The sequence below is a fragment of the Macaca mulatta genome, chromosome 15 (genome assembly GCF_049350105.2).
Source record: "Macaca mulatta isolate MMU2019108-1 chromosome 15, T2T-MMU8v2.0, whole genome shotgun sequence".
NCBI lineage: Eukaryota > Metazoa > Chordata > Mammalia > Primates > Cercopithecidae > Macaca > Macaca mulatta.
Window position 1 is genome coordinate 44,016,139 of NC_133420.1, and position 20,572 is coordinate 44,036,710.

At 48.8% G+C, this 20,572-nt stretch overlaps 1 protein-coding gene and 1 long non-coding RNA gene across 9 annotated transcripts in view; one reads left to right on the forward strand and one right to left on the reverse strand.

Annotated features, from left to right (window-relative positions):
* The window catches only part of COL27A1 (collagen type XXVII alpha 1 chain), a 156,942-nt gene that overhangs the window by 2,311 nt on the left and 134,059 nt on the right, over positions 1–20,572 (reverse strand). For 6 of the 8 annotated variants that reach the window (XM_077968245.1, XM_015117009.3, XM_077968244.1 and 3 more), the window contains 14 exons: positions 19,918–19,971; positions 19,700–19,807; positions 19,122–19,229; positions 17,864–17,971; positions 9,251–9,304; positions 8,688–8,750; positions 8,319–8,372; positions 8,143–8,178; positions 8,000–8,017; positions 7,745–7,780; positions 7,346–7,372; positions 4,842–4,907; positions 2,480–2,648; positions 1,351–1,460 (listed from right to left, as the gene is read on the reverse strand). In XM_077968245.1, the coding sequence (XP_077824371.1) occupies positions 1,351–1,460; positions 2,480–2,648; positions 4,842–4,907; positions 7,346–7,372; positions 7,745–7,780; positions 8,000–8,017; positions 8,143–8,178; positions 8,319–8,372; positions 8,688–8,750; positions 9,251–9,304; positions 17,864–17,971; positions 19,122–19,229; positions 19,700–19,807; positions 19,918–19,971 (1,011 nt within the window). Of the gene's footprint in view, positions 1–1,350; positions 1,461–1,747; positions 2,145–2,479; positions 2,649–4,841; positions 4,908–7,345; positions 7,373–7,744; positions 7,781–7,999; positions 8,018–8,142; positions 8,179–8,318; positions 8,373–8,687; positions 8,751–9,250; positions 9,305–17,863; positions 17,972–19,121; positions 19,230–19,699; positions 19,808–19,917; positions 19,972–20,572 lie in introns of those variants that run through there. The other 2 variants (XM_077968247.1, XM_077968246.1) reach the window with 2 other exon arrangements.
* Positions 3,200–18,459, forward strand: LOC144335154 (uncharacterized). Its single transcript, XR_013405637.1, has 3 exons — positions 3,200–3,330; positions 17,523–17,616; positions 18,323–18,459. It is a non-coding gene; the product is annotated as an uncharacterized LOC144335154 (long non-coding RNA).

A 20,572-nucleotide genomic window follows, 5' to 3' on the forward strand; every position in this document is an offset into this window, starting at 1 on the left:
TGTGCCCCCTTGATAGACAGGGAAACTAAGGTCTGCGTGAGCTGGTCTCACAGGTTCTTGGCTGTGTAAGCGGGAAGGGCCTGCCTGAGTCCAGAGCTAGAGCTTCAAAGGTCTTGATGTCATCTGATCCACTCCCCTACTGTATCGGGGGTCTTTGGGCTGAGCCAGGATCCAGGGGCTCAGCGAGGGAGAGGGTTTTGCCCAAGACTGAGAGGCTCATGGAGTGCAGAGGAAATAAGAGGTGCTTTCTAGACCCTTCCTAAGTCCCAAGACCCCTGTGAGGCGGGGTGGGGTGCTGCCGGAAATGGCAGACCTGAGAACAAACAACAGGGCAGGATTTACGGCTTCAGCGCTTTCCCACACAGAGCCAGGGCCTCTCACTGCCATTGTTTCTGATGGGGAAGGTGACCCAGTCGGGCATTCATGCTGCCAACCCAGGCGCCAACTCCAGCCTCACCCCTCTGCTAGGCAGGTTTGCTGCGTGACCCCAAAACCTTCGAGTCACCAGGGAAGAGAGCCTGTGGAGGCCACCAAGTCCCTGCTGGACAGTGAGCTCTGGCCGAATGGGCAGTTTCGAGTCTGACTTCCCTGTCCTGGCTGAGGGCCTGGCACATGATAGGGACCCAGCAAAGACCTGGCAGCTGGCTGGCTGCCTCTCCTAGAGATTCTCAAACTGCCAGTCTAACCCAGTCAGCGCAAGGCATCTCCCAGGGGGTGTGGCTGATGAAATGGGAGGATTCCTTTCCCCTGAAGCCAGAGCAGCTTCTCATTGTGGCATAAATTGCCCCCAAATTCAGAAGGCTTAGTGGAACTACAGACCCACAATCCACTGAGGACCCCTGTGCGAGGGAGCTGTCAGGTCCCACGTGCCACCTGCCTTGGTGTGTTGTTCAGTGACCCTCTACCACCTAAAATGCTCAGCCCAGAAACAGGCACGTGGCATGCAGGCACTGAACATGAGTTAAGTATCTGCATACACAATTCATGCAACATGCTTCAGCTGAACATCACGCTAGTTTTCTCTTTTATTTCACGCAGATGATTATTCATGGTTCCCCAAGCCAGGCCAGCTTGGCCAACTGCTCTGCTTTAGAGATTAGGCAGAAGATTCTATTTGAAGAAAGAATCATCAGCATCATATGACTCGAAAGGGTTTGGAAACCACAGATTAGTCTGACTCACTCCCAATTTATAGATAAGGAAACTGAGTCTCGGAAGGAGGAGAAAACTTTCCCAAGGGCATGCAGTAAGACAGGCACAGCTCGGAACAGAACCTGGGTTGGCTGTGGCCAGGGCAGGCTGGGGATAGAGAGAGACAGCCTGAGGGGCAGTGCGAGAGCTGATGGGTACCTTGGAGGCCGTGATGGGTTTGAGACACGTCTGTCCACCATGCGTGAAGTTGCAGGAGACTTCAATGGTGTCGGATGAGCAGCCAAGGTTTGGATCCACCCAGTAGGTACCTGCAGGCAGTGTGGGATGGAGGTGATGTACGTATCTGGGGATGAGCCCAGACCTTGGTTCTGCAGATGGACCCTGCATCTTGTGACCTGCCGAGCCCCAGGTGAGCATGAAGTCAGCGTGGGTGGGCAGAAAAGGGATTCCTCCAACCAAGAGATCGAAGGAAACCTTCTGGGCAGAGCTCAGAGCTGGCAGAGCCCCAAGAAGGGGGTCATAGGGCTAAGTACTTGCCTATGTTGCTACTGGGAGGTATCCATTTTACAGAGGAGACAACTGACATTGAGAGAGGCTGGGCCACTTGCACAAGGGACTGGGGATCATCTAGTCGAATGGATTCTTCAGGCCTAGGGCTCCTCCTAGGGCCGGCCAGGGGAGGGTAGGAGTCCGGGCTCCCACCCCATCGGGCAGCGCTGCTGCTCACATATGGCTCCCCACTGGCCTTCTCAGGAAGCCAAAGGCTTTGCAGCTCAAGAGTGGAACAACCGGCCATCTAGACCCAGCCGCTTGTACAGAGGAGGTAAGGGCGGCCATGGCTTGCCCCAGCTCACAGACCCAGTGTGAGGCAGGACTGACATTGGAACTCAGGTCTGTCTGGCTCAGCTTGTCCTTCACAGCACACCAGCTCACACATGAGAGAGGAGAGTCCTCATGCTCAGAAAGGGGGAAATCCTGGCTCGCCCAGGAGCCTGTGACAGGATGGGCCCGGGGGTGAGGACTCTTGTAGCCTCAGGGGCTTTTTCTGCCAGAGCTCTTGTCTCTTTGCACTGAAATGGTCATTCCCAGCATGTGGATCTGGGGGCTCTGGAAGGGTGAGACCACTCCTCTGTATTCCCCCCACCCCAGGAAGCACAAAGTTTGGTATATTGTGAGGCTCTGTGACTGTCGAGTGAATAAATGACTGCCAGTGTGTCTGTCTCACCGAGGACAAAAACTCAGCCAGAATGAGGCGGAAATCAAATACTCCACCTTCCCGAGCTCCCCGATGCCAGGTGCTCCCACCCCCGGCAGGAAGCTTTCTCACCATCCACCATCTTCTGCTCACAGTCCATGAGGTCCCTGCAGACCCGGGCGGGGTTCTCTTTGGTGCCCAGGGGCGTCTTAATGCTCTGGATGAGGTTGCTGAGGTAGTGTAAGGTTTTAAAGATCTCTCCTCCCTGGTCAAGCACCAGCCGGTCCGGATAGCTGTAACCCTGTCATGAGGAGAGGGTGGCCACTGGGACCTTAGGGTCCTGGTCCAGCCTGGGGTCCAAGCCTCCACAGCCCCAGTTTCTCATGACCTGGGAGATATCTCGGTTCCACGGTCATGGCTAGAGCAGGGGTTGGGCTTCTCTCTATTTTGCAGATAAGAAAATGGGCCAGGATGGCCGGGCGCGGTGGCTCAAGCCTGTAATCCCAGCACTTTGGGAGGCCGAGACGGGCGGATCACGACGTCAGGAGATCGAGACCATCCTGGCTGACACGGTGAAACCCCGTCTCTACTAAAAAAAAATACAAAAACTTAGCCGGGCGAGGTGGCGGGCGCCTGTAGTCCCAGCTACTCGGGAGGCTGAGGCAGGAGAATGGCGTGAACCCGGGAGGCGGAGCTTGCAGTGAGCTGAGATCCGGCCAGTGCACTCCAGCCTGGGCGACAGAGCGAGACTCCGTCTCAAAAAAAAAAAAAAAAAAAAAGAAAATGGGCCAGGGACAAAGTGCAGGAGGAGGGGCTATCACGATGGCTCAGAGGCTTGAAAAGAGCTCAGGGTCAGACCATGTTCTCTGATACGGGACAGGCAGAGCCCTGTGAATAAGGCAGGCGAGGGTGCATGGAACACTCGGCAGCGGCCCCCAATCTCTATCTGCAAAGCGGCCCCCAATCTCTATCTGTGGAGGAAGGTGAGGTGCTGGGGGGAGCTTACTTGGGAGGCACACAGCCCCCACTGGGCTCCCCTAGGGTGGGAGCCAGGGTCTCTGTGAGGCACCAGGAGACGGGACTGGGGCCAGCAGGCACAAGCGCTGGGAGGACTTCAGCTCAGAGAAGGAGCAGTTCTCCACTAGGGGGCAGGAGTGGACAACGGATGCTAAAGAGCCGGCCATTCAGGGTTACCCTGGCCAGAATTCTCCCTTAAGCCTCAGCTTCCAGAGCTACAAATCAGAGCTAAATAAACCCTTCTTCCACTGGGGGTGGCAGAGGTCACGTGTGTGTGTGCATGTGTGTGCACGCATGTGTGGACGTGTGTCAGAAACCAGCAGCCGCTCACCCAATCCATTTCTTCTGCCTGGACAGACGACATCTCCAGCCTTATTTGTACTCTAGCCAACGGGATGGAAGTGGAGTGATGCCAGCCCCATAGAGGTCTGGCCCAGAGACCCTCCTGCACAATTCTCTACACTCTTTTTCCCTGATGGTGCCTCCCCCTGGTGTGGAGTGACCTTGGGGGCCATGAGTGGGAGAGGAAGAGGGCAGAGCCCCTGGCAGGTAGCCGAGGTCTCTCATCAACACGCCAATTAACTTTTATGTGCATGAGAAATAAGCCTCTATTCTACCGCCAATGCAGAGTGGGTAGGAGATGCTTGATAAATGGAGCCACTTTCCTTCATCTTGTTAAGGATGTTGCAGATCAGCGCTCTCCTGTGCGGCATCACTGGCCTCTAGAGATGGAAGGGAATGCTTCCCTTTTCCAGCCGCACTGGATCCTGGGCGTCCCCCTCTCTTTCCACAGGAAAGAGTGGACCTCCCCGGATAGATGGTAAGGGGCTCATCCACGCTGTCCTCCACCCTAGACTGTGAGCCCTCTGAAAGTCAAGGCTGTGACTGGCCATCCATCTGTCTCAGCATCCAGCACAAGGAATAAGCAGAAATGTTCGTAGGCGGTCTGAGCTGGGGGCAAGTTCCCCATCATGTGGAGAAGGCAAGGCCGCAAAGGGGGCTCCAGACCAAGGCTGGACTAGAGGACATAGGAGTCCCTTCTCAGCCTGGAGTCTTGGAGCTGAGCTGACCACAGGCCAGGGTCTTAGCAGAGCCCCATGGGCTAACCATGAGCTGCTTGCTCCTGAAGAAACGTGGGGGTGAGCCCTGGGAAGCTGCTGTGGGCTGTGGGCAAGCTTCTCTGCCTGACTCCAGCCAGCAAGAACTCGGAGACTCTGAGAGGCCTCCGGGGAAAGCTCAAGGGCTCAGGGCCTCTTTCTGGCCTTGCTCTGCCTGCACTGGCCATGGGACCTTGGACTCACTGCCCACTCTGAGCCTCAGTACCAACCCCCATTTGTGGATGTGAGATGCCACCAAGACCAGGACTCTGAAATGCTCCATGCAGGCCACGTGGAGGGCACTGACCACACGTGGGGCCATTATCTATTTGTGTTTCTCCCAGGAAGGGATCCCGTGTGGGGAGAGCCCCTGGAGATACCTCTGGTCTGAGTGCTCCACTGGTGTCCATCCACGTCTGGAAAGCTACCCCAAGATCATCTTGTTGCTGGGCAGGGAAAAGACAGGGTATGCATCGTGGCCCCCCAGGGTTCTCCACACCCATCAGGCGGGAGCCCCAGGGCCACATTCCCTGGCAGGATCTTAGCCAAGTCATATGTCCTCTTTTCTTGGTCTTTCCTCTCTTTGCAGATAGTCAAAGCTGATCCTGCCATTCCCTCCTCAACATGGTTATAAGACCCAGTTTGAACACTGTGGCCTTGAGCCATGTATGTCTCTTTCCTCTCCCTCATATGTGCTCTGGCACCAGCCGCACTATAGTACTTCTAAGTTCCTAAATACCATGCTCCATCTGGCCATGGGGCCTTTGCTCATGCTGTTCTCATTGCCTGGAGGACTTCTCCCTCCCTTCAATGCACCATCTGGCTATCTCCTCTACCAGTGCTTCTCAAGGAGAGGCCATGATGCCCCACCAGGGGATATTTGGCAATATCTGGAGACAGTTTGGTTGTTCAAGCTGGGGGTGGGGGTACTACTTGCATCTCATGGTTAGAGGCCAGGAATTCTGCTAAACATCCTCCAGGACAGTCACTCACAGCAAAGAATTATGCAAATGTCAGTTGCACTGTCTCAGAAAACCTGCCCTAGACTCATCCTACAGATGTCAGTTGTGATGGGAAGCCTCTCCCGAAGCTTCTGACTCCAGGCTAAGACGAGGGAGGCCCCTTTCTCTATGCCCCCAGTCCCCATGTTTCTCCTTTGGCTCGCACTCTAATGGTCTAATATAACTTTGCACCCCCAATTGGCCCTGCCACTGGGCTTGGCAGAGACATAGCTGTGTTCTTGCCATGAAAACAGCAAAAGCCCAGGCCTGGGGTCCAGAACCGGGGACTCTGGAGCTACTCCTCAGGGTCACATCCCAGACCTGACACTTACTAACTGCGTAATCTGGGGAAAGCTACTTAACTCCCTTCCTCAGTTCTTTCATCTTGAAAATGGACCTGATAATAAAACTCCCTCACAAGAACTGCTGAAAGGGACACATGAGTGAATACATGAAAAGCACCTGTAACCCGGGCGCGGTGGCTCATGCCTGTAATCCCAGCACTTTGGGAGGCCGAGGTGGGCAGATGGCTTGAGGTCAGGAGTTCAAGACCAGCCTGGCCAACATGGTGAAACCCCGTCTCTACCAAAATACAAAAATTAGCTGGGCGTGGTGGTGCGCGCCTATAATCCCAGCTGCAGGAGAGGTTGAGGCAGGAGAATTGCTCGAACCTGGGAGGAGGAGGTTGCAGTGAGACGAGTTCATGCCACTGCACTCCCGCCTGGGTGACACATCAAGACTGCGTCTCAAAAAAGAAAAAGCACTTCTAATGGTGTCTGGCATTGAGCAAGCACTCAATCAGTATTAGTAGTGATTATTCAAAAAAAAAAATGCAAAATCCTCTAATTTTCTGTTTTTCCTGGATCTTTTCACTTTCCTTTCCTTGCCTTTCTTACTGATGAGAAGGACAAGGGAAGGCTGCAGAGGAGAGGCCAGAGCTGTCACTCTGTCTTTCAGGACGGTGCAGAGGGAGGGGCAGTGAGAGCAGGCATGAGGAGAGCAGAGCTTCTGAGTGACACATGGCTCAAGGGCTCCTGGCCCATTCAGTCTTTCCTCGAGGCCATGCCCTGGGACGCTCTCGGGGCTTGATGATAATAGTCGTCTAGCTACCGTGCAATAGTGAAATGTGGATGGACTTGTCACAGGGCTTGGGAGGTGTCATGCTCTCAGACAGTGCCACAGTGGCCACCAGGGAGGAACGAAGGGGCCTCAATCCGCCCCCTGGCCCGACTCTCTTTGTTTTTTTGTTTTTTGTTTCTTTTTGAGATGGAGTTTTGGTCTGTTGCCCAGGCTGGAGTGCAGTGGCTCGATCTTGAGTCACTACAGCCTCCTCCTCCTCCTGGGTTCAAGCGATTCTCCTGCTTCAGCCTCTCCTGTAGCTGGGATTACAGGTGCCACCCACCATGCCTGACTAATTATGTATTTTTAGTAGAGATGGGGTTTCACCATGTTGGCCAGGCTGATCTCGAACTCCTGACCTCAGGTGATCTGCTTGCCTCGGCCTCCCAAAGTGCTGGGATTACAGGCATGAGCCACCATGCCTGGCCCCAACTCTCTTTGGATTCACAATCTGAGATGTACGCACCCTTGCGATCAGCCTACGTGTACGGAGTACACAGGTAGGGCCATGAACCCAGTGGCTGGAGCATCTTCCCAGATTCAGTCAGGGGCATGTCAAAAACTTAGGTTTCCTGCCTCCTGGCCCAGGGCTCTTTCTGTTACTTCCAAGTCCAAGTCTCCATTATGAAGTGACAAAAGGACCTGGGCATCCCTAGACCCAGCTTAGGGCTCTAGCCACCAGGGCCAGAGAGGGCCAGTGACCTCTTCCCCCGAACTCCTCAGGCCTTACCCCAAGTAGGCAAAAGAGAATGTTTCCAACTTACCAATTGGATAGGACCCCCTGGAGGACCCTGCAAAAGAAGACAGTGGGTCAGTCAAATGACGCGGACAGTGTGCTGCAATCTGGAAGTGTGTCAGGAGACCAGGGAGGCCATCAAAGCATGCAGGACCTGCCAAGCTGGCCTCTGCTCTTCCAGAGGCCTGGTGGGCCCCACTGGGCTGGTCTATGCTTTTCTGGAGGCCTGGCCCCTAGGCGTTACCCCACGTAGGCAAAAGTGAATGTTTGGGGGATGTCCTATACTCTCCTAGGAGTCTTTGGGCTACAAGAAGCATGTGAACCCTGTGAGGTTCAGGGTCAAGGCTTAGTCTGCTGGTGAAGCCTTGAGTCTCCTTCAAAGAAACACCCCAGGAGTCCAAGATGCACCCAGCACTCAGTTACCTACCGGGGGGCCGGGCCGCCCTCTGGGGCCAGGAGGACCCTGGGGGAACAAGAGAAGAGGAGTGAGCCCTGGTCCACAGGGTCTTCATCTCTCCCCATCCCAGTCCCTCCTCAAGCAGACCTGGGCCCCTGGGACAATGGTTCCTCTGGCACAGACGGGATGACGGAGGTCCGGAGGGAGAGAATGTGCCACCGGGAGGAGAACGCAGGCTGCCCGCCCCGTGCCCTGCCCCACAGCCCTCATGCCCAGCCCACTCACCCTCGGACCTTGCAATCCCTGGAGGGAGACAGAAGCAGGGGAGAGAGTTAGGGAACCTGGCTGAGCCATGGCCCCACCCTGGTAGCCCACCCCTCCCCCACCCCTGCAGTGCTGCGCCCCTCAGCCCCAGCCCATCCACTTACCCAGTCCCCACGGCTGCCTTTGTCACCCTTCGGACCCTGCAACAAACCACGGCCTAGTGAGACAGGGCCCAGAGGGGAAGCCCCATTTCCAGATGGGGAAACTGAAGCTCAGACTGGCACTGAGTCACACAGTCAATCCGGAGCCAGGAGTCTTCCTGCCCAACCCCTGCACATACCGGGAGTCCCGAAGGTCCCAGGATTCCGAGGGGCCCGATGATGCCTTCCTTTCCCTAAAGGAGACAGAAAGGCTCATGTGTCCTTGTTCCAGGGCCTGGGGAACAGACACCGGGAAGCGTGTGGAGAGCGGCCCGAGCATCGCAAGGGAGTGGAAGGGAGACCAGGCCATGCATCTCCTGAGCCCCTCCTGTATGCCTAGGGGTGGGCTTCAAGAGTGGAAGGAGGGAAGGATGGGGGCCAAGCTGGCGGGAATGGCAGGAGTGAAGGTGGGAACCAAGCCTGTGGGCAGAGAGGACTCAAGAATCGAGGAGGATGAAGATTGGGCCTAGAACAATCATCTCTGCTGCGACAGCAGGAAGGGGACTCACCATCAAACCGGGTGGCCCCCGAGGACCCTGGATGCCTTTGAAGCCGATGTCTCCAGGGGGGCCCTGTGGGAAGCGGAGAAAGGGCTGTCTGTACTTGGCAGCCGCTGGGTAAAGGGCCCCCACAGCTCCCTCACTCCTAGGGTCTGCCAACCTCTGCCCTCCCTGTCAAGAGAGGCCTTACCTGAGAGGCCCCAGAAGGAGTAAGAAGCACCTACAATTATTCAGCAGGTACCAGCAGTGTGCTGGCTCGGTGCTGTGCGGCATATGCCTCTGGTCTTTATTTTTGCAAGTCTTCTACTGTCATTGCTCCCATTTTACAGATGAGGAAACCAAGGCTTAGAGAGACTAAGTGACTTGCACAAGGCACAGAGCAGGTAATCGTGTAACTGGGCTTGGAACCTAGATCTGCTGGAGTACTGGGGGATGAGGGTGTTCGTGCCTGACTCTGGCTGTGTCCCAGCCAATGTTTTCAGTGCTCCATAAATACTTGTTGAATGAATAAATGAATGAATGGGGTGGATGGATAGGACCCCAGAGGAACAGTGAGCACTGGGAGTCCGTACCTTAGGTCCGAAGAGACCTGCCATTCCTGGGAAGCCCATCTCACCAGAGTCGCCCTGCGGGGAGAACAGGAAGTGATGGAGCAAGTGAGGTCATGGCGAGCGTGTCCCGCCAGCCACCCAGGGCCTCAGGGCCTGCCTTTTCCCTCCCAGCCTCTCCAGGGATATTGGTGACTCCTCTGTGAGGCAATCAAGTGAGTGTGAACAGCCCACAGAATAGCTGCCAGTCCACCTGTGCTCCAAGGGGAGCCTGTGATCCGTCAGATGAGAAAGCAGAGCCCGGCTCAGGGGTTCCACAGGGGAGGCTCTGCCACACTCAGGAGCTCCTGTCCCAGGTCTTCAAGGGACAGAATAACAGGACCCGCAGCCTCCTCCCACGGCCCTGAAAAGCTCTGTTAAGGAAGGATCCCCTAAAAATAACCCAGTTCGCTGAGGGCCTGTTATGTGCTGCATGTTTTGCCTGTACCACCACACTTCCATGCTCCCACATCAACCCAGGGACACACCATATCCCCTGTTCACAGATGAGGAAACAGGCTCAGAGAGGGCAGGAACTTGCTGAAAGTCACACAGACACCATGTTGTGGACTGCGCTAGATTCAAACCCAGTGTGAATAACTTCAGGAACCTTTGGCCTCCTCTCCTGACCTCTGCTCCCAATCTTGCAAAGGGTTAAGAGAGCCATTGGCAAGGGGGGATGCTGGGGCCTGAGCCAAGAAGGGAGAGCTGGGGCCCCCTGGGGACAGAGGAGCCTGCCATTCTTGCACATTCTTGGGACTTGGCCTTCAAGCTCATGAGCAGAAAGCCATCAGTTAGAACCTCCTAGCCCTTGTATTATAAGATCAGGAGAAGTCGCCTCCCTTTCCTGAGCCTCAGTTTCCTCATCTGTAAAATAGGATACTCCCTCCCAAAGGGGCTGGAAGGATGCAATGAGACCAGGCAGGTCAAGACCCAGTGCTGAAGGAGGTAGGCTGAGGGGTCAGGGTTCAAGAGGGTCCCATTTAATCTAAATTCTACCTGTTCATTTTTAAAAGATAATAGCTTAATTGAGCTATTGGTGCTTCTCTTGGTGGCTTTGATTTGTCTTATAAATGCTTATTGGATATTTGTGTATCTCCTTTGGGAAAAAAATGTCTACTTGAATACTTTGTCCATTTTAAATTTGGATTGTCTTTTTATTCTTGAGTTTAAGGGTTCTTTATATATTAGAGATACATGTTCCTTATCAGATATATGATTTGTAAATACTTTCTCCCCTACTGTGAGTTTTTTCACTTTCTTGATGGTGCCTTTTGAAGCACAAAGGTTTTTGATTTTGATGAAATCCAATCTATGTACTTTGCTTTTGTTGCTTGTGCTTTTGGTGTCATAGCTAAGAAACTAACACAAGTTTATAAAAATGTGTTTTTATGTTTTCTAATAGTTGTACAGTTTTAGCCTTTACATTGGTCTGTAATTCATTTTTAGTTGATTTTTGCCTGTGGTGTGAAGCAGAGGTCCAACTTACTTCTTTGGTATGTGATATGTGACTGTGTGATCGTCTCAGCACTGTTTACTGAAAAAAAATTCTTTTCCCATTCAATTGCCCTAGCACTCTTGTTAAAAACAATGGACATAAATGTGAGGTTTTATTCCTGTCTTGATTACTATACTTTGGTAATAAGTTTTGAAATTGGGAAGTGTGAGTTGTCCAACTTTGATCTTCTTTAAAGATCAACATTTGGGTATTCTGGGCCACTTGCATTTCCATATGAATTTTAGGATCAATTTGTCAGATTTTGTGAAAAAGTCAGCTTGGATTTTGATAGGGATTATATTTAATCTGTAGCTCCGTTTGTGGTAAGTACAGCCATCTTAACCATACTAAGTCTTCTGATCTATGAATATGGGATGTCTTTGCATTTATTTGGGTTTTCTTTTATTTCATCAACATTTTGAATTTTTCAGTGAACATGCCTTGCACTTTTTTTTTTTTAAGATGGGGTCTTGAACTGTTGGCCAGGCTGGACTTGAACTCCTGGGCTCAAGAGATCCTCCCATCTCAGCCTCCTGAGTAGCTGGGACTATAGGCACATGCCACCATGCCCAGCTTCTTTCACTTCTTTTGTTAGATTTATTCCTATTTCATTCTCTTTGATGCCATTATAAATGGAAATGTTTTATTAATTTCATTTTTGAATTGTTCATTGCTAGTGTATAGAAATATAATTGATGTTTGCATGTTATATATGTAAACAACATTTTTTGTGTATTGATCTTATATCCTGCAAACTTTGGTTTATTAGTTCTAATCATTTTGTTCAGTACAATGTTGAATAGAAGTGGTAACAGTGGACATCCTTGGCTTGTTCCTGATCTTGGGGGAAGTGTTCAGTCCTCTACCATTAAATATGATGATACCTGTGGGATTTTCATAGATATTCCTCATCAGGTTAAGGATGCTCCCTCCTGTTCCTAGATTGTTGTGTTTTTTTTATCACGAAAGGGTGTTGGATTTTGTCAAATGCTTTTTCTGCATCTATTGAGATGACTGTATAATGTTTGTCCTTTATTTTATTAATAGTGTATTACATTGATTTCCAACAGTTGAACCAGCTTTGCATTTCTAGGATAAATCTCACTTTGTCATGGTGTAGAATCCTTTAGGCATATTGCTGAATTTGGCTTTCTTCGTATTTTATTAAAGATTTTTGTATCTGTATTCATAAGGCATATTTGTCTGTTGATTTCTTTCTTGTGACACCTTTTTCTCGTTGGGGTATCAGGATAATACCGGTTTCACAGAACCAGTTGTGAGATGTCCTAACTGTTCATTTTTGCACTCTGATGGCTGTCTCCTATACACCCATCAGGTGCAAAGAAGGGGTAATTTTAAAAACAGTCTTACTAAAGTGAAACTGAAGATGATAACTGTACTATTTAAATTGTATAATCTGATTTGTTTTGACATTCTGTATACACACTTATAATTGTCACAGCCAAGACAATAACATCCCATAGCCCCAAAGTTTCCTCACACCCTTTTATAATCTTTCTTTCCTGCCTACCCTCCCATCTCCAAGAACCACTGATCTATTTTCTTTCCAGGCAGATTAGTTTGCATTTTCTATAATTTTATATAAATGAAACCACACAGTCTATACTATTTTTTATCTGAGGTCTTTCACTCAGCCTAATTATTCTGAGAATCATCTATGTTGTTGCATATATTAATAGTCGATCCATTTACTGATGAATTGTATTTCATTGTATAAATATACCACACTTTATCTAGTCACCTGCTGATACACATTTGAGATTTTTTCCAATTTGGGGCTATTATAAATAACGCTGCTAAGCCCCTTCAAGTATACTCTTTGTGTGGCCGAATGCCCTTATTTATGTAGGGTAAATATATATGAGTGGAATGATTGGATTACACAGTAAGGATATGCTTAACTTTCAAAGAATCGGCCCAACTGATTCCATAGTGATTGTACCACTTTAAATTCCCATTATCAGAGTGTGAAAGTTTCAGTTGCTCCACGTCTTTGCCAACACTTGGTATGGTTAGTCTTCTAAAACTCTTCACTATTCTAATAGGTGTGCTGTAGCATCTTACTGCGGTTTGAATGAGCATTTGTCTAATGACTAATGATATTAGCCTTTTTCTCATGTGCTTATTTGCTATCAGTATACTTTTTTTGAAGTGTCTATTCAAATCTTCTGCCCGTTTTTAAAAATTGGGCTGCTTATTTTTATTATTGAGTTTTGAGAGTTCTTTATAGGTTCTGGATACAAATCCTTAATCAGATATATGATTCAGAAATATTTTCTCCCAGTATGTGACTTGTCTTTTCATTCTTTTAATAGTGTCCTTTGAAGAGAAAAAGTTTTAAATGTTGTTGAAGTCTGATTTATCACATTTTCTTTTATGGGTCATGTTTTTGGTATCATATCTAAGAAATCTTTGTTTTATCAAGTTCTTGAAGATGTCCTTCTATGTTCTAGAAGTGTTTTAATTTTCAGTTTTACATTTAGATGTATGATCCAGGTTGAGTTAATTTTTGTACATGTTATGAGGCATCACTTGTCTGGCACCATTTGTTAGGAAAGACTATTTTGTACTTGCTGAATCATCTTTGCGCTTTTGTTAAAAATCAGTTGTCCAGGCTGGGCGTGGTGGCTGATGCCTGTAATCCCAGCAATTTGGGAGGCTGAGGTGGGTGGATTACCTGAGGTCGGAAATTCGAGACCAGCCTGACTAACATAGAGAAACTCTGTTTCTACTAAAAATACAAAATTAGCTGGGTGTGGTGGTGCATGCCTGTAATCCCAGCTACTTGGGAGGCTGAAGCAGGAGAATCGCTTGAACCCAGAGGCGAAGGTTGCAGTGAGCCAAGATCGTGCCATTGCACTCTAGCTTGGGCAACAAGAGTGAAACTCCATCTCAAAAAACAAAACAAAACAAAACAGTTGTTCATATATGTATGGTATATGTCTGGGCCTTTTATTCTGTTCCTTTGATCTATTAGTTCATTTATGGCAATACCACAGTTTCGTGATGGCTGCAGATTTGTAATAAGTCTTGAAATCAAGTGCCATTAGTCCGTCAACTTTGCTCTTCTTTTTCAATGTTGTTTCAGTTATTCTAGGTCCTTTATATTTCATATGTATATTAGGATCAGCTTGTCATTTTCTACATGAAAACCTGATAAGTTTTAGATTGGAATTGTGTTGAATCTATACACCAATTTGAATAAATGTGATATCTTAATATTGAGTCTTTTGACATATGCCCACAGTATATATCTCCATTTATTTAAGTCTTCCTCAATTTCTCTTGCCAGTGTTCTATAGTTCTCAGTGTACATATATAGTTGTCAGATGTATCTCTAAGTATTTCATGTTTTTATGCTATTATAAATAGTATTGCTTTTTAGATTTCCATTTCTTATCATTTGTTGCTAGTGTACAGAAATGCAATTCATTTGTGCACATTGATTAGTGTATAGAAATGCAATTCCTTTATGCATATTGCTTAGTTTATACAATCACAATTCATTTGTGCATATTGATCAGGTGTCCTGTGATTTTGTTAAATTCACTTATTCTAGTAGCTTTATTGTAGATACCAATGGTTATTCTACGTAGACAATCATTTCTTCTACAAATGAAACGTTTTAATTCTTCCTTTTTGATATGAATGCCTCTTATTTGTTTTTCTTGCCTTATTGCCCTGGCAAGAATTGCCAGTACAATGTTGAAAAGAAGTGGTAAGGACAGATATCCTTGACTTGTTTCTGCTCTGCTCCTTGGAAAAAAGCATTCAGTCAATCACTATCAAGTATGATGTTGACTAGGTTTTTCATGGATGTCCTTTATCAAGTTGAGGAACTTCTATACCTAGTCTATTGAGAGTTTTTATCAGAAGTGGAGTTAGATTTTTGTCAAATGCATTTCCTGCAACTACTGAGATGATCAAATGGGATTTCTTTTTGAGTTTGTTAATATAGTGAATTATATTGATTTATTTTCAAATGTTATACTATCCTTGTGTTTCTAAGATAAACTCCACTTGGTCTTGATGTATTATCTTTATATATTCTTAGGTTCGTCTAACTAAAATTTTATTGAGAACTCTGGTAGCTATATGTATGAGGCATATTGGTCTATTGTTTCCTTTTCTTGTAATATCTTTGTCTGGCTTTGACATCAGCCTCAAGGAAAGAGTTGGGAATTATTTTTCTCCTCTTCAATGTTCTGGAATAGTTATGTAGAATTGGTATTATTACTTTTTTTCTTTCTTTTTTTTTCTTTTTTTGAGATGGAGTCTCTCCCTGTCGCCCAGGCTGGAGTGCAATGGAGCGATCTTGGCTCACTACAACCTCTATCTCCCAGGTTCAAGTGATTCTCCTGCCTCAGCCTCCTGAGTACTGGGATTACAGGTGTGCACCACCACACCCAGCTATTTTTTTTTTTTTTCATATTGTTAGTAGAGACAGGGTTTCACCATATTGGTCAGGCTGGTCTCGAACTGCTGACCTCGTGATCCGCCCACCTCAGCCTCCCAAAGTGCTGGGATTACAGGTGTGAGCCACCACACCCGGCCGTTATTATTTCTTTTGTAAATGTTTAGTAGCATCTACCAGTGAAGGCATCTGGGCCCAGAGTTTTCTTTGTGGGAAGCTCTAACCACAAATTCGATTTCTTTAATAGATATAAGGCAATTTAGGTTATCAGTCTCTTCTTGAGTGACCTTTGGTAGTTTTGTCTTTCTTTTTTTTTTTTTTTGAGACGGAGTCTTGCTCTGTCCCCCAGGCTGGAATGCAGTGGCGTGATCTCGGCTCACTGCAAGCTCCGCCTCCGGGGTTTATGCCATTCTCCTGCCTCAGCCTCCTCCTGAGTAGCTGGGACTACAGGCGCCCGCCACCTCGCCCGGCTAGTTTTTTGTATTTTTAGTAGAGACGGGGTTTCACTGTGTTAGCCAGGATGGTCTCGATCTCCTGACCTTGTGATCCGCCCACCTTGGCCTCCCAAAGTGCTGGGATTACAGGCTTGAGCCACTGCACCTGGCCAGTAGTTTTGTCTTTCAAGGAATTTGTCCATTCCATCTAAGTCTTTTTTTTTTTTTTTTTTTTGAGACGGGGTCTTGCTCCGTTGCCCAGGCTGGAGTGCAATGGCGTGATCTCAGCTCACTGTAAGCTCTGCCTCCAGGGTTCAAGTGATTCTCCTGCCTTAGCCTCCCAAGTAGCTGGGAGTACACGCACCTGCCACCACGCCCAGCTAATTTTTATATTTTTAATAGAGACGGGGTTTCACCATGTTGGCCAGGATGGTCTCGATCTTTTGACCTCATGATCCGCCCACCTTGGCCTCCCAAAGTGCTGGGATTACAGGCATGAGCGACTGCACCGGGCCCATTTCATCCAAGTCTTTAAATTTATTGGCGTAAAGTTGTTTATAATATTCCCTTATTATCCTTTAAATTTCTGTCATATCTGTAGTGACACTGCTCCCCTATCCCTGATCTGATATTAGTAACTTCTGTATTCTCTCTCTCTCTTTTTTTTTTTTAGTTTCCTGATAAGTCTGGCAAGAGGTTTATCAGTTTTACAGATCTCAAAAAGCTAACTTTTGATTTTCCTTTTTTTTTGGGGGGTGTTTATTTTTGATCTTCTTTATTTTCTTCCTTCTGATTACTTTGTTTTAAATTTGCCTTCTCCAGCCCCAACCCTGTTTCTTAAGATGGAATCTGAGACCATTTATTTGAGACCTTTGTTCTTTTCTAACACAGAAGTTATTACTATAAAGATCTCCCTATATATCAACAGCATTTCGCCAATTTTTACATGCCCTTTTTTTATTTTCATTCAATTCAAAATACTAACTTCCCTTTTGATTTCTTCTTTGACCCATGGGTCATTTAGACATTTGTTACTTAGTTTCCAAATATTTGGAGATTTTTCAGATCTCTCTGTTACTGATTTATAATTTAATTTCATTATGGTAAGAGAACATTCTTTGTGTGATTTGAATCCTTTTAAATTTTTAAAGAATGTATTGATAAAATATTTATTTATACTATTAAGTAAATTACTTAATATTTATATTGTTTATATTACTAAAATATTTTATTAATAAAATTTATTGATTGATTTTAAGGTTCAAAATAGTGTCTGTCTTGGTAAATGTTCTGAATGAACTTACAACGAATGTGTATCTTGCTGATATTGGATGTGGTGTTCTATAAATGTCAATTAGGTCACGTTGGTTGATAATACAGTTCAAGACATCCTTACTGATCTTCTATTTGCTTCTGTTCTACCCATTAGGAGAGAAATATATTGAAATCCTTGGGTATAATTGTGATTTTGTCTATTTCTCCTCGTAGCTTTATCAGTCTTTGCCTGACTATTTTGAAGATCTATTGTTAGATGCATAAACATTTATGATTCTTACACAATTTTGATAAGTTGGCTTCTTTGTCATTATGAAAATACACTCTTTATGACTGTTAGTAGTCTTTGCTCTGAAGTCCGTTTCATCTGATATCAAAATAGCTACTCCAGCTGTTTGGGATGAATGTTAGCACAGTATGTCTTTTTCTATATTTATCTTTAACCTACTTGTATCTTTATATTTGAAGTGGATTTCTTATAGCAGTAGATGTAGTTGGGTCTTGCTTTTTCATCCACTCTGACAATCTCAGCTTTAACTGGGGTATTGAAATGGCTTGCTATGTGTTTTCTATTTGCCCTGTTTATTCTCTGTTCATTCTTCCTTCTTTTTCTAGGCGGGGTGAGCTGAATGTAGCCTCTGGGACGGGGATGAAGGCAGCAAGGCACAGAATGAGCACTGGACTGAGAGTCAGCAGAGCCCACCTTCTGGTTGTGATCACCCTCTCCTCATTCTGAAGGGACCACTCAGATCTCTTTCCTCAGCCTCCCCCACCACCTGGTTGAGGGGTGGCAGAATGGTACCTGGTACTCAGATTTCATCCCCTGTCACAGAGCAAGGAGGTGGCATCTGAGTCAGTGTGTTAGTGTGTGTGAGTGTGCATGTGTTTGTACATGTAGGTGGATGTGAGTGTGTGCATGCTTGTGTGGGCATGTGTATTCTTTGGGGTTCACTCACCGGCTGGCCTTTGGACCCAGGCTCCCCCTGGTTTCCAGGGAGCCCCGTTCTGCCCTCCGTCCCTCGTTTGCCAGGGGGACCCAGCTGTCCGGGTAACCCACTCTCACCCTTAAAGAAACACAAAAAATCACCAAAGTGGGAAGGGGTTCTAAGGGAGGAGGAGGTGGAGGGGGCCTAGGGCAGCCAGAACAGTGATTCCACAGGGTACCCGAGATTGCAGAAAGCTGGGGCAACAAATGGAGGCCTGGTGGAGTGGGGGTGACAAGACTTTCACCTCCCAAAGAGGAAGGTCTCTGCCTCTCCCCTCGCATTCTGGGCCCTGCCTTCCCAGCTCCTCTCCTGCAGTTCCTCTCCTCCTTATTGCTTTTCCCCAACAGCATGCAGTTCCCTCCTCCAAACCTCAGCTCACACCCCTAGAATGCCTCCTCCCCATTTATTTATTTATTTTTATTTTTTCAGACAGAGTCTCGCTCTGCCGCCCAACCTGAAGTGCAGTGGTGGGATTTCAACTCACTGCAACCTCCGCCTCCCCAGTTCAAGCGGTTCTCCTGCCTCACCCTCCTGAGTAGATGGGACTACAGGCACCTGCCACCAGCCCCGGCTAATTTTTGTATTTTTAGTAGAGACGGGGTTTCCCCATGTTGGCCGGGCTGGTCTCGAACTCCTGATCTCAAGTGATCCGCCCGCCTCAGCCTCCAAAGTGTTGGGATTACAGGCGTGAGCCACTACGTAGCCACCTTTTCCCCTTCTATTCTCATTCAAATCTTCTCTGGGTCAAGGCCATCGCTCCCTCTGCCTCCTATGTCTCAGAGGGTTCCAATCTTTCCTCAATTAAACCTCGAGCCCAGGAAGGGCAAAAACCACATCTGAGTCATTCATCTACATCTCCCCTTCAGAGTCCAGCCCTTGGCTCTAACGGATTCATGGCGGCCCCCTCCTCCCACGCTGCACTGGGAAGCTTTCTAAGGATGCCTTGGGGATTCCGGCTGCAAGCAACATCTGTTGTTCCACAAATGTCCACGAGAGGGCGCCCGTGGACAACTCAAAAACCATACTGGTATGGGCGGTATTTATAGTTACCCCAATGAACTATCAGTCTAGTTCAAGCTTGGGGCAGGACCCCCGAGAAAGGTCAACAATATGGACTCCATTTTCACACAGGCCCTGGGACATGGGTGCCCAAAGGGTCGGAACCACTAGAGTCTGCATCAAGGCAGGAAGGGCAGAGGGTGGGTAAGTGGATTAAGAGGTATCTGACCTTGAATCCTGGGGGTCCCTGTGCTCCAGGTAAGCCGGCCACACCTGGATTTCCTCTCTTCCCAGCAGGGCCCATGGGGCCAGGGTCCCCATCGTCTCCCTGCTCCCCCTGTTAAGAAAGCAGGCAGAGGAGGGTCTCTTGTGTTTCATGAAATAGCCAAGGAAGCAGATGGCTCAACGCCTGGGTGAACCCTGGGTGTAGCTGGAGGAAGGGGTGACACTCCAGGATGGAGGTCAGACGGCCTGTGTGTGACGTGGCTGGACCAGGAGGAGCTGAGGATTGTGAGTGGGGAAGGGCGGGATTCTGAGTGAGGAAGGAGCGGACTAGGAACCCTATCCACCAGGCAGGGGAGGAAAGGACGGTCTTTCTGGGTGCTGACATCCAGGAGAGACAGTCAGAGGGTCCACACTCCCAGGTGCCAGGGGATGAGACGGTTGCCCACCCCAGGGAAACTCCTGGATAGTTGGTTCTGCCCATCCAAGTTTCTAAACGGGCTCCTCTGGCCCATGGCCTGGGGGAGTTCCCCCACACCTGGTCCTGAATGGAGCCACCATCTGTTAACACTAAGCCCCACTCACCTGCTGTCCCACTTGCCCGTCCCTGCCAGGAAGCCCATCTGCTCCAGCGATGCCCTCGAGGCCCTGTCTCCCCACCACGCCCCGGGGCCCTGGCAGCCCCTGCAGGCCCTGGTGGGTACATAAAAAGCTGGTGAGGGCATTTGGTGGGGGAAGGGGGAGAGGGTGGGTGTGGGGGCGGGCAGGGAGGCTGGCTGGAAATAGCAGCCGTAGTCACTCACCTGGACCCCCCTCCGGCCTGGGGCCCCCGCCTTGCCTTGCTTTCCCTTTGGTCCCTGAAAAATCAAGGGCCACATGATGGAGGCTGTCTGGTAGAGGTGTGGGATGCTAGGGGCTCTGGAAGGAGGGACTGAGAGGATTGTGGGCCTCTGGGTGAACACCTGATGCCAAAGATGTGCCCAAGTACTCTGGCCTGGAAGCCTGGGGCCAGGGCTGGCCTTGGAACCTCCCGGGGCTGTCACTGAGCCTGCTCTGGGCCCTGGTGTCCCCTCATTGGCACTGGCAATTTCCTGGGAGGAGCCAGAGGCCACGGCTCCACCGGATCCTTTAGAGACTGGGTATCACTGAGGCGTGCAGGTGAGGGGTGCACCCGGGGGAGGGAAACAGCATTAAGAGGGCACTGGCCCAGCCTGGGGTCTGGGGGAAGGCAGGGGCCCTAGGGTAGAGGCAGGAAGTGGCTCCTCCTCAAGCACCCTGTCTCTGCCTCCTCTTCCTCCAGACCCCCTCAATTGACTTCTCCCAGTTTTCTCTCTACAGTGTGGTGTGGGGGAGAGAGAGGCCAGCTTTGGCTCTTGACTGCCCTGGGTTCAAGTCACTCTGGTTGGCCTCAGGCAGGTGGCTCCCCTTCTGGAGCCCCGGTGAAATGGGGCTAATCGT